The sequence below is a fragment of the Mustela erminea genome, chromosome 2 (genome assembly GCF_009829155.1).
Source record: "Mustela erminea isolate mMusErm1 chromosome 2, mMusErm1.Pri, whole genome shotgun sequence".
NCBI lineage: Eukaryota > Metazoa > Chordata > Mammalia > Carnivora > Mustelidae > Mustela > Mustela erminea.
In genome coordinates, this window is record NC_045615.1 from 33,023,346 (window position 1) to 33,037,272 (window position 13,927).

Genomic DNA, 13,927 nt, shown 5'->3' on the forward strand with positions numbered 1-13,927 from the left:
AGAATTTTTAAATCCTTTTCCAAAATTCAGGAAAAAAAAAAAAGGAACCTAGCCTGAATTTTCTCTGATGGTGTCTTAAGAAATACATGGTTGTTAAAGTGCCTTTAACAGAATGGAAGATGAAAAATACTAATGAAAACATCCCACCATGCAGCAGATTTTAAATGATTGGTCTTTTGTATGTGGACTGTCTTACAAACATGCCTCCAATCTTAAATTAAACCCTTGGGAGGAAATAATATAACTCTAACACAAAAAATAGTTTGAAAATCTCTTGATAGATTTTCTAGTAACTGCAGACTGTGGTGGATAAAATATGATGACCATACCTCTCGAGCAACCTTCTTAGATCTTAATTTGATAAAAATTAATAATGTATGGCCATACAAAGAATACTAAAAATGACCTATATCCATCAAAGTACGGAAAGAAACAGATATCACTTCTGAATTGGATGATTTTGGGGGAATTAGTAGGCTATTTGCAATGAGTGTGAGTAGATCATGTAGAAGACAGAAGGGATAGTTCAACGACCTGGCTAGAGACAGTAGGGATTATTAACCATCCAGGGCTTGAAAAGGCAGAGAGAAGGAACATTGTTCAGAATGCAGAGACACAGTGGGTCTTGTGGAGAGGGCTACCTGACAACTGCAGAGAGCTCCAGCTAAGGGACAGAGCCCGCCCCTGGTGATGTTTCAAAGAAGGGGTAGTTACTCTGTCCCATTGTCTTCCATTTCTATAATCTCCTACTGGGGGTCCTTAATGGTGGAATGAAATCAGAAGTCAGAGAGCAAAGGGTCCATGATGAGATCCTTCCAGGTATGCCTCCTGAGCAAGACCTGGGACATGGATCTCAAGGGACAAATAGATGTCTAGCACACCTACAAATAGAACATTTGGAACTGAAATGAACATACAAAGTCTTTATTACTTAAACATTGAGATTCCAAGCCAGAAAATGGCCAAAAATTGGGGGAAATATTTAGCATTTTTTTTAATTTTTTATTTTTTATAAACATATATTTTTATCCCCAGGGGTACAGGTCTGTGAATCACCAGGTTTACACACTTCACAGCACTCACCAAAGCACATACCCTCCCCAATGTCCATAATCCCACCCCCTTCTCCCAAACCCCCTCCCCCCAGCAACCCTCAGTTTGTTTTGTGAGATTAAGAGTCACTTATGGTTTGTCTCCCTCCCAATCCCATCTTGTTTCATTGATTCTTCTCCTACCCACTTAAGCCCCCATGTTGCATCACCACTTCCTCATATCAGGGAGATCATATGATAGTTGTCTTTCTCTGCTTGACTTATTTCACTAAGCATGATACGCTCTAGTTCCATCCATGTTGTTGCAAATGGCAAGATTTCATTTCTTTTGATGGCTGCATAGTATTCCATTGTGTATATATACCACATCTTCTTGATCCATTCATCTGTTGATGGACATCTAGGTTCTTTCCATAGTTTGGCTATTGTGGACATTGCTGCTATAAACATTCGGGTGCATGTGCCCCTTTGGATCACTACGTTTGTATCTTTAGGGTAAATACCCAATAGTGCAATTGCTGGGTCATAGGGCAGTTCTATTTTCAACATTTAGCATTTATAAGAAAAACAACCAGTTAATTAATAAGGAATGGGATATTTATATATATATATATATATATATATATATATATCCCATATATCCCATATATCATATATATATATATGAAATAAAATGAAACTGATGGTAGATTTTTTTAACAATATTGAGTATTGTGATCGAAATTATGTGAAAGGAAAGCATATAAAAGGAATTTTATATATGCATCAATAAAAAATACAAGAAGTTTTGTAAGTTAGGCATACATTCTTAGAATGCTAGAATTGTGGTGAGCTTCCTGTTTTTAATGTGAACATAGTCATACAGAAAAGAATTGTGGGAACAAATAAAACTGCTTATATTTCACTCTTAGAAGGGTTCAAATGTTGTACACTAAACGTTTATACTGACCTTACTCTATATACTGTAAAAACAAACAAACAAACAATCAAACAGCCGTAATCACCTTTTCCAAAGGAGCCACTGAACTGAGCACATCACCTTCTACATCTTAGCAGCCATCTAGGGCCCCTCCTATCTCTTTATAACCTTAAAGTTGTGTATATTAAATCCTCAGGGACTTTTCTCTGGTACTCTGGCAATTTAGCTAATGATTACTTTACTATATATATATATTTTACTATATAATTTTTCTGCCCATCCAAATAAGACTCTGTTTGAAACATTTTCAGTCCTGGAGTGTACAAACTTTTTTAAAAACATGTGTCCTTTTGTTCTCGTGCTAGGAATTACAATTGCTGACCTGCGCAGAATGGCATGTCAGTCATCAGTAGAGGGTCTTTCTTTTAGAAGTGTGCACATTAAGAGGGTATTTTTGCTCAACTTTTTTAGAGAGGGAAGGGAGATTTTGTTTTTTTTTTTTTTAAAGATTTTATTTATTCATTTGACACAGAGAGATCACAAGTAGGCAGAGAGGCAGGCAGAGAGAGAGAGAGGAGGAAGCAGGCTCCCCGCGGAGCAGAGAACCTGATGCGGGACTCGATTCCAGGACCCTGAGATCATGACCTGAGCCGAAGGCAGCGGCCTAACCCACTGAGCCACCCAGGCGCCCGGGAAGGGAGATTTTCATCACCTCATTTTTATATTCTTTATTTACTAGCCAATACAATTATTTGGGCTATCTGAATAGATTAAGGCATAATAACATAATTATTAGCAAGATTAGTTTTTCCATTAAATTTGGTATTTGGGACTATGTTTGTTTTGAAGAAAATTAAGGTATTTTGGAATATGTTTGTTTTTAACAAACATAAGAAAATACGTTTGTTTTTCAGTAAATTCTATATAGAGCAAAATTTAATAATAAATGTGACTGCTGACAAATAAATGTCCTTTTCATAGTCTTCCTTTAACTCCAGCAACCCAAGCTTCATAATCTTACTAGTACTATTATACTTACAAAGTAACTTACATTATATTTCGAACATGCTTTTTCAAAGTGTATTGTATTTGCTTCTACTACTATTTTGAAAAAGTAACCGTTCATGTATTCTTGTGTCCATTTTGCAAATTCAGGCAAGCCAAGGCCAGAGAAAGTGGATGATTTCTTTATGGTTACATGGTTAGAAATGAAGCTCTAATCCAAATGTCACAACCACAAATTCTTTTTTTTTTTTTTTTTCTTTCCACCAGCCCTGCTTGACTCAATAATGAATTTGGTGCCTTTATGTTCCATATACGTACTGCCTTTGGGGAGATAAACCCCATGTTCCTTGCAGCTCTTTTGATCACACACACACCTTTATCCCTTTATGATATATAATCTTTGATGAGTAAGACTAACTTTGCCATTTTTATTTATTTGATTTTCTTAATTTGATGTTTTAGTTTAAAAAGATGAAAAACAAGTAAAACTATACCATCCAAAGATGTTAATAGAAAAAGCCAGAATATCCCCATAGGCCCCTCTGCTCCCTGCCCGTCTACCACGCTGAGAGACTGAAGGTAAGCGCTGTGAATAGATGGTGTGGTAAGAGCCAATATTGGATGAGCATATTTTTGCTCAGTCAAAAATACATATGTAAGTACATAAATATATCCATAAATATATCTAGAGGTTCTGTATACTTGATATTAAAGAAATGAAATTGCCCTCTACATATTCTTCTTCAACTTTTCTTTTCACCTTAATAATATATCATGGATAGTATCACCTACCGATACATAAAGCTCTAACTCCACATTTGCGTTATAATTTCTGTGTGCACATCCCATCCATCTATAATTTTACATAAACAGGTATCCAATATGCTCTTTTTCTCTTTTTTCAATAAGGACTCTTTTTTCTCATTTCCTTGCTCCTCTTTCACTGGACTCTTCTTCTGCCCTCCACTCTCCCCTCAAGAAACTCATGTTAACACATTCATGAGTATCCTTCCACGACTTTTTTTATACTCATATACTCACAACGCAAATACATTTCTACACGATTATGTGCACACATTGACACTTAGAGAAGCTCTGTCCTTCTGTGTTTTCAAATAATCATACCACTTCTCGTTTTACTTTTAGCATTCAATCTTATCTTTTGGAAGCCCCTTTGGTCAAATGGCAAAGAACGGATTCATTTTATTTCATAATTGCATAATGTTCCAAAGTGGGGCTTTATGATAATTCATGTCATCATTTCTCTCTTGGTGAGCATTGTTTACTCCATTAATGAGGATCTAGTCAGGAGAGAGAAATCAAACTTTTGTTTTAACATAGAGAAATCAGACTTCTGTAAAGATTTGTGGCCTTGTCTGGGTGAACAAAGAAAAGAAATGGGAATTTTTTCAAGCTTGAAAAAAGGGACCCATGGTATAGAAACTCATACTTCTGAGGAAGAAGCCAGTTGGCTGGTGCTAGTGCCTACGAATTTTCGAGTCTTGTTTCTGAGGCAGAAAAACTGCCCACTGTACTCAGCTACTGCTATGGGAGGAACCTACAGGTACCAAGGGAAGAAGCATTTCTAGGATGATTCACTCAAGGAGCAGAGAAGCAGCCAACAAAAAGCGAGTGAGATGGAGCAAATCCCATTTTCCTTTCCCAGCCTTGTGGGCCCCCTGCTAGCAGAGCTTCAGGGGAAGTTCAGTGATGAAACACAAATGTGGGTTGCAGAGCCCCATCACCAGAGTACATTTTCAGGCAATGGGCTTACAGTTTTGAGAACACCAACTTCACAACTGGCACAACTTTACTGACAATATTTTTTTTTTTTTTTTTTTTTTGGTTAAGAACAGAGTTGTATTAAGTGTCCTTATTCACATTTTCTTTTGAACCAGTGCTTTTATTTCTCTGGGATAGATTCCAAGGAGGGAGATCATTGCACAAAGTGATATTTTTAATTTTTTAACAGATGTTGCCAGATGTTTTGATGGTACTGCAAAAATTCACACTTCTACCGGCAATTTTTGAGAGTCCTTGTTCTTCTTATCCCCACCAGCAACAGAGGGCGATCACCCTTTTCAACCTTTCCAACATTGTGGGTGTAAAGCAATGCCTTGTTTTTACTTTAATTAGCATTTTTCTGAAGTTTGTGATTTTAAGCATCTTATCATATGTGTATTAACCATCTGTAATCCTTTTTTTGTGAATTCCTATCCTTACTTTTCACTCGATATTTTTCTATTGGATTTCTTCTGTTGTCTTTTTTGTGACTAGACAAAAACCCTCTTTGCACATTACAGAGATTGAACTCAGTCTTCTGTGTTGTGCTTTTTTATAATTTCATTGTTTGTTTATTCACTTTAATTTTTATATATTTTCCAGAGATAACTAAATATAATCAAATATCACTTACAGCTTCTGGTTCTCATATTAGTTTTGTAGACTTCTCCCCCCCCAACATTGAATTTACAATTTAGACTTATTTCAAATTTTTAAAATTTTTTTTATATTTAAGACTGTTTTCCATCTGGAGTCTATGACTGTATATTCCATTTAGTAATGGGTTTGATTTCTTTTCTTTCATATAGACAGTCAGTTGTCTGAAGCATTTATTTTGTCAACTTTCCTTTCAATATGACTTGAAATGCCAATTTTATTATATGTGAAATTATTTTATCTTTTTCTGGATATTCTATTCTGGATTTTACTGACCTTTTGGTTAATTCTTATGCCAATGCCCTATTGATTTAATCACAGTGACTTTTAATATGGGGAATGCCTAACATAAGGAGATCTCCTTTTTTCATTATTTTCTTGGTTATTCTCAGCCATTTCTTTTCCTATATATGTTCCTTAAGATAATTTTATCTATCTCCTTTCTGCTTCACAAAGGAAGAAATTAATTATCCCCCCCATCAAAAAGTGGTGCTTTCATTTGCTCAGATCATGATTTCCTCAATAAGATTCTATAATTTATATTTTTAGTAAGATTTTATGACTTCTCTGTTAAATTTATTCTTAACTATTTTATGGTTTTTCTTTTTATTATCACATTTCGGGATGTTTTTAAAAATTTATTTTTTTCAGTGTTCCAAAATTCATTGTTTATGCAGCACACTCAGTGCTCCATGCAATCTGTGACCTCCATAATACCCACCACCAGGCTCAACCCCCCACCCCCAAAACCCTCAGTTTGTTTCTCAGAGTCCACAGTCTTTCATGGTTTGTCTCCCCCTCTGATCTCCCCCAACTTACTTCTTCTGGATATTTATTGCTAGAAGGGAAAAAGCTATTGATCTTACAGTATTTCCATGAGGAATAGACTAAACTGTCACAGTAAAAAAAAATCCAAAAAACATGATGGCTCCAAAGAAATACAAGTTTATTTCGCTTTCATGAGAGTTTAGAGTGTATGTTCCAAATTGGAAGAGGGGTCTTCACCATATAGCCATTCAAGGACTCAGGAGAATTCAGCTCTTCTATCTTTAATATGTGGTTTCCTGACTTGCTCTGATAGTCACTGTCTCTGCACTGAGGAATAGAAAAAGAGCATGAAGGAAATTTTATATTTATGGAACAGATAGGAAACTAAAATTGTGAGCTCTGTTCACATCTCACTGGAGGGTATTTAGTTATAGGCAACCCTTAACTGAAAGGAACCGTGGGAGATACAGTGTGACTGGAAGGCATATACCCAGTTACCATTCTGTTCATACAGAAGAAGGGATGATGAGTTCTAGGAAATTTAGTTGACTGTCATGGTATAATTACCCTGTATCTAGCCATTGTACTAAAGAGGACATTCGTTGTGATGAGCACCATGTAAGTGATAAATCACTGATTTCTACTCCAGAAGCCAATAGTGCACTGTATGTTAACTAATTTTTTTTAAGTCTCATTAATCATAGTAGTTTTCATGTTTAACCAGGTACACTTGGAATTTCTACAATATCAGTAAGGGAAGATTGTTTTGTTCTTTCTTTTCAATATATTCTCCTACCAATTTTTTTTTTTTACTGTTCTTATATTTGTTAGAAATTCTAAGATGCTTGAATAATAGTAGCTTATCCGTAGCAGAACTTCTTTAACTTAGTTCATATATTTTACCATCTAGAAAAAAATGGGACATTGATTTTAAAATATTGTCTTTATTACTTTAAGGGATCTCCTCCAATTCTTATTTTACTTAGAGCTTACATAGTAGTAATACTACAGAAGTTTGTCAAATATCTTTTCAGCATATACAATCACAATGTTTGTCTCTTTCAATGTGTTAACCTAATTAAATGCTGCCAGATTTTCTGGTCAGAAAATGTCTCGAATAAATCCTATTTATTCTATTCCTTGTGCATTTTTTAGATACACTGCTAGTGTGTCAAAGTTACATGCTACTATTTAGATATATGCTAATATGTTTAAAGGAATTTTGCATCTGTGGTCCCAAATAAGATTAAAGCACAATTTTCTTTTCCCTCTTTCTTTCTTTTTAGGTACTGTCTTAACACATACAAAATTTCCTTTCTGCAAGATTAATAATGTGAATTAGTGAACTTTGTTTCTATAGTCAAGAATAATGTAAAGAATATTGAATTATGTGTTCTTTAAAAGTAAGGTAAAACTCACTTTTGAAATCATCATGCCCTTATCCTTTCGAGGGCATATAGACTTCTATTTATCTATCTATCTAATCTCTTTGTTAATTATCGTATCTATTCAAGTTTTCCTCTTCTTGAATAAATTCTGCTTAAATTTATTCTGCTTGAATAAATTGCTAGAATATGATTCATTTTTTCTAGGTTTTCAGATTTGTTGCAACAGTATTATATGTCACACTTTTATGATTTTTCTAATTTTTTCTGTCTCTTTGGTTATTTATCCTTTCTCATTTATTCCTGTTTTTTCTTTTCCTTAAAAAGTCTTACTAGAAATTCATCTATTTTGCAATTATCTTCAAGGACCTGTTATAAGAAAATATTTCTTTATTCTTCTTATTTATATCTCTTTAATGAGTTTTAGTTTTTATAATTTATTATTTTTTACTACATTCTTTTATTGGGTTTCATTACTGTTTTCTTTAATAATTAAAGCATTTATGGTTATAAATTTTTTTCTGGATATAGCTTTTGCTGTGTTCCTTATAGGTCTTACTATAACATTTTCAAGACTTTCTGGTTATAATTTTTCAGAGAGTTTTCATTTTATTGAACCAAGCATTATCTAAAAGTATGTTAATTAGTAGTGATTAAGATTTATTAGTCACATTTCAAGTTTTTATTTCTAATTTTATTGTCTCAATATCAAAAGAAGTGCCCTATTAAATCCCTATTGAAGTTTTTTGTTAAGGTATTATTTGAGGGTAAATCAATTTTAAATGTTTCATAGACATTATAAACAACATTTTTCATTTAGTGGACATGAGTTTTTTATATGTATCTATTAATCAAGTTTTTATTGCAGTATTTAACTTCTCTGCATTTTGTTTGTTTATAAGCCCCATTGTTTTCAAAGGCTTTTCTTCTTTTACACATTTAATTACCTGAGCAAAAATAGTCCCATTTTCTACATAGAATTTCTTCAGACGACCTTCAAGACTGCCTCATTTCTTTTTCTTCTTTCAAATATTCTTGACTTCTAGCCTGGACAGGAGGAAGGGGTGGAGGTGAGGGGGACCAAGGGAAATAAATAGAGAATAGCATTGTATCAGTGAAATGTGTGGATCTTACTCTGGTTTCTTCACTCGGGAATATTTAGTTATTTTCCTTCAGGTCTATAAAAAACCTCTTTCAGTTTTCCTTACTGCCCTTTTCTGATCAATGATCTAATATACAGAGTGGTCATGTATAGATACATACATGACCAGCCATATTGCTTATTCTTTAACACAGAGTATTGTCTTTTAAAGGAGCTATGTTATTTTCCTGGGATTATAACATTAAAAAATATCTTAAACCAATTTAGTAATGATGTTCTCATTCCATCATCATTTTTCCTTTCTGGTAATAAAAATCCAACCATGTTTTCTAAGATCAAATTCTAAAAAGAATTGTTATTATATGAATAATAATGTCAAAACAAAGCTAACAGTATCAGATATATTTCTATCAAACAAAAATCAGAAATCTCTTAAAAATTCTATAAAGCACTTATAAAATTAGAAGTCTGTCCTTCTGCATACTGTGAATGATCTGCTAAAATGAATCTGCTAAGATCAGTCTGCATCAATCAATCTGCTTGATGATCCCATGCTTTTCATGCAGACCTGTCTGAAACTTTTGCGGGTTCCAACTCTCAGTGACCTAAAAGGACACTACAGCTTGGGTATCACTAACTTATGTTAGATTCTAAGACAAATTCTATTCAATGTAAGGTAGAGAATTTAAGCTGATCATAACGAGGTATGACAACCATATTTGACTAATCTACAAAGAAGAATATGTCATTGCAATAGTAATGGGGCAAGCCACCCGATTAATTAGCAGCAAATTAGACAGATTGCCTTGGAAGTTTTCCAAGAGTAGAAGTGTTTCTGATGCTTTGCTTCAAAAGCAGGGCAGACAAACTTCCTTAATCCCCTTGGGTAGAGAAAAGTTTGGTTTTTCATTCTTAAATTTTATGTCATAATCTAATCCACAATTGAAGCAGAATTGCGGGACAGAGAAATTGGACTTTTTATGCTTAAATTATGAGTCTCGTAACCTGTGACAATTATTGTGATTTTTGAGGGAGATTTTTGGGTGTTTCGTCTATCTGTGAATGGTAATGGAAATATTATAACCTTGTAAGCTATAAAATGTGTTCATGCACAGCTCATTTGAGTCTAACAACAGTCTCAAAGATATTTTCTCCTCCATGTTATGGTGAGGAAACTGTGAGGAATCTTCTGGGTTCTCAAACAGTACACTCTTGCCAGAGCCAGTGCATTACCATGGGGCAAGCTGTGAGTTAGGCTTTCCCTCTCCAATGCTGCCAACACAGCAGTGGGGTGCACCCTCTGTCCCATACGGTAACTGGAATAGAAACAAAAGTGAACTTAGCCAGGGCAAAAAAAAAAAAAAAAAAAAAAGGAACCTTCACCTAAGCTCCTTTCTTTCTTGCAGTGCCTAGTCTTTTAGTAGGAGAAAATAGAACCAGTGGATTTCAGGTTAAAAGATATCTTGAAGTACTACATAGTCAAGAAAATGCTTCCTCCCCCTTAGCGTGGGTGTTGCTGGTGAAGAGCATCGGAAATAGCTGCTTACTATAACTTCATGTCGAACTCATTCACAACTGTGAAGGGAACCTGATCCTCCTTGTTTTTATCTCAAAACAAAGTGCTATTTGGTTTGAAAAATTAAGTAATCCGATGCCATATTAAATTTCTGTAGTGCTCCTGGGTCCTTGCTGAAACACCTTTCAGTTCTATACCTTAACTGTGTTTTCGAATACCTTGGAAATACAGAAGACATAACAAAACAACCACTATAACAAAATTCCCCCCCAGTCTATTATATTATGTGACTTATTTACCTCTGTTCACACAATAGTGTGTCAAAATCCCAAATTCCACTCAGAAGGGAAGATGGATTGGTTTTGTTTTCTAGTCTCTAGAAGAGGAGTTGAGATGTCAGGAAAAAAGTACCTCTCTCCATCACCAGAGGAAGCTAATCAAGGAAAAATGTCTGCTGGCAGCATAGACATTAATCTCCAGTGGGATCATGGGCCTGTTATGAGGTGTAACTAATCGCATCGTTGTGACTCATCTTGGTCTGTAATACCACGCTGCACAGTGACGTCAGTGGTTGTGTGAGATGGATGTTGCATGTAAAGGAAAAAATACTCTACAGCTGGAATATCTGCAAGCCTGTGCATGACACGGTGACAGCCTGCAGTAAATGCATCTCCTGTTTCTCCACAATAACGTTTGCCACCTCCTGTCATCACTGTGTTTCTGGCACAGTCTGGAGCAGTCATCACGGGGCAGTTTCAGACCCGCAGGTTGTTAGAACGGCTTAGCTCTCAAAAATGACCTATGTCTCCTCATATGATCTCCCTGATTTGAGGAAGTGGTGATGCAACATGGGGGCTTAAGTGGGTAGGAGAAGAATAAATGAAACAAGATGGGATTGGGAGGGAGACAAACCATAAGTGACTCTTAATCTTACAAAACAAACTGAGGGTTGCTGGGGGGAGGGGGGTTGGGAGAAGGGGGGGTGGGGTTATGGACATTGGGGAGGGTATATGCTTTGGTGAGTGCTGTGAAGTGTGTAAACCTGGCGATTCACAGACCTGTACCCCTGGGGATAAAAATACATGTTTATAAAAAAAATTAAAAAAAATAAATTAATTAAAAAAAAATGACCTATGTCAAGATGCTCCGTGATTGTCTCCACAGGTCCACTTTGGCGCTGAGTCCAGATGCTCTAGTACAGAAAGTTTTTAAAAAGAATCCTAAAGCGTTTATACACCACATCTTCTTTATCCATTCATCTGTTGAGGGACATCTGGGCTCTTTCTGTAGTTTGGCTATTGTGGACATTGCTGCTATAAATATTCAGCTGCACGTGCCCCTTCAGATCACTATGTTTGTATCTTTAGGGTACCCCTGAAACAAATAATACATTATATGTTAATTTAAAAAAAGAAATATTATTTATCAGTAAGAATAAATGAACTATCAGCTTGCAAAAAAAAGGAATCCTAAAGTATTAATTCAGAGTCTTCACAAACTTTTGGTTTCTGGAACAGTTTTTCCAACATTTTCTCTACAGAAGAAAGGTGTACTGTGATCTCTTGGTACATGTAAAGTGTATGATACACATACATTTTGATGTGTCGGTCAGTTATCCACTAACAGATAACTGGTGGAGTAGAAAGAACAGCCAGAAGGGATGAGACAGAAAGCCTCAGGCTGGCCCTGGCTTGGGCATGAGGCTGCCATTGCTGGGAAAAGAAGACCCTTCAGCTTCAAAAGAGGGGGTTCTACTCTTTGAGGTCTCTCTCTATCTTAAAATTATAAGGCTTTTTAAAAAATTTATCTATTCAAAAGTTTTCTCATGCTTCTTTTCTACTACGCTGGAAATCCTTTAAGAGTCAAGAACTAAGGCAATACATTTTTTAAATTTATTTTGAAGTTTTAAATTCTAAAATAATTTTTGAATATCTTTAATTTAAACAGTTGAATGTTTAAAATTTAAAAGTGTCTTCTGAATGTTTATATTTTAAAAGCAAATTAACAGAAAATACAATATATATTTTAAAGGAGCAGGAGCTAGACGTATGCGCCATGTACCTGGTGTGCAATAGTTACTGACACTAGAAACAGAATTTACTTAGAATTTCCTGGTAGCAAAAATGATAGAGGAAATAATGGACTATATATTCATTTGTTAATTTATTTAAAAAAAAACACACATGTATTTTTCTAGAGAAATAAGCATTTCCTGGTAATAAATACTCCTACACTGATATATATACACTGATGCTAATTGAAACATTTTCACAAGGACAATGATATGTACTAGAGAAATAAAATTTGGTAAGACAAATGTCATTCTGTGTAAGCAGTTTGTATTTCTATCAATCAGAACAATACGCTAGCATTTAGATGTTGACCTGTGCTGTGCTTTCTTTTCTCTACAGTAAAGACTGTTCTTATATTCTGAATCAGTGTCTCTAATTTCATTTTTCAGAATGACAAATCCCCGGGGCGATCGGCAAGTCGATCAAGTAATATTTCAAAAGTAGGTAAACTATATTACTTAATTGTTTATTGATTTCCGTATCTTATGAGTTCAAGTAAATATTTTACAATGTTTAACCTATAATTGTTATCTGTGAGCAGTACACAAATATGACTTGTTAATAGTTTTAACTATTTTGAGCTTTTGCTGTGATACGAGGACACGATTTCACACAACAAAATAAGTCATCATTTTTCCTTTTCAGTGATATATGCAAAAGATAATTTGTTACTTTTAGAATGTCATGAAAAGTATGTTTTTTTTTTCTCTTACTTCAAACATCATGGAGCTGTCACATTCCCAACTTGATACTGTATCAACACTCATGGTACAATTTCCATAAATTCAGTTTTTCTACAAGTTTGGACTCCTCTATGCTCATATTAACCAGGACCAGTTTTAGAAATAACTTAAGACATTAGTTTAGTCATATTTGTTTTATAGAGTCAATGGATGAAGAAAACAAACTACTCCCTAGACCATCTATAAATTTAAGCAAAACACCAGACATTATGGCATGGCAGAGATAACTCTAGATTTTTATAGTGCCTGGAAATCAAAAATCAAAAGCTATTCTCTAAAATGAGACACAATGCAATGTACAGACTGTGTTCAGGAAATGAGAAATCACTTAGAGCCATTTGTCAAATCAGAAAACTATGGACTTCCAAAAATGTAATTCAGACAAAGATGGATTTCCCATGACTAGAACTTGTTCTGTGGGACCACTCACTTGCCAGCACCCTCCACAGCCCTGAGCTTAATTTTATATATTTTGTAACTTTATATTATTTTCTTTCAAGAGAACCCCCCAAATAGTTGGCAACTACAGACACTGTAGAACACAGACCCACTTCAAGGTTAGGGAAGTGTTTTGTTTTGTTTTGTTTTCAAAAAACAAAGAACTTCATTATTTATGGATAAATAGAAATAGCCAGAGCATCAGCATCTTCTTTAGCTGGTTTCCTGAGGCTGGTTCTTGGGAGATGATGCCAAGATGGCCGGGTGACTCCTCCAAACACAGGGGATTGGTTATAGGAGTGCAACCCTACACTTAGGAAACTCTTCTATTTTCAGCAGATAGGAAGTATGCCTGTCCGTTGTTCTGTGAGACAACATTTCTGTGTTACAATGCAAAATGCCTTATAAAAGCATCCTTAAAAAGACAGTCCAGAACTAAAGCAGGCAACAAATCTGCTGACAAGACGTGCAGAAGAGAGATACAAGAA

General features: G+C 35.0%; 1 protein-coding gene across 3 annotated transcripts in view; it reads left to right on the forward strand.

Annotated features, from left to right (window-relative positions):
* The window catches only part of MARCHF1 (membrane associated ring-CH-type finger 1), a 323,855-nt gene that overhangs the window by 151,335 nt on the left and 158,593 nt on the right, over positions 1-13,927 (forward strand). For all 3 annotated transcript variants that reach the window (XM_032332614.1, XM_032332613.1, XM_032332615.1), the window contains one exon: positions 12,648-12,698. In XM_032332614.1, coding sequence (XP_032188505.1) covers positions 12,648-12,698 — 51 coding nt within the window. The remainder of the gene's footprint in view (positions 1-12,647; positions 12,699-13,927) is intronic.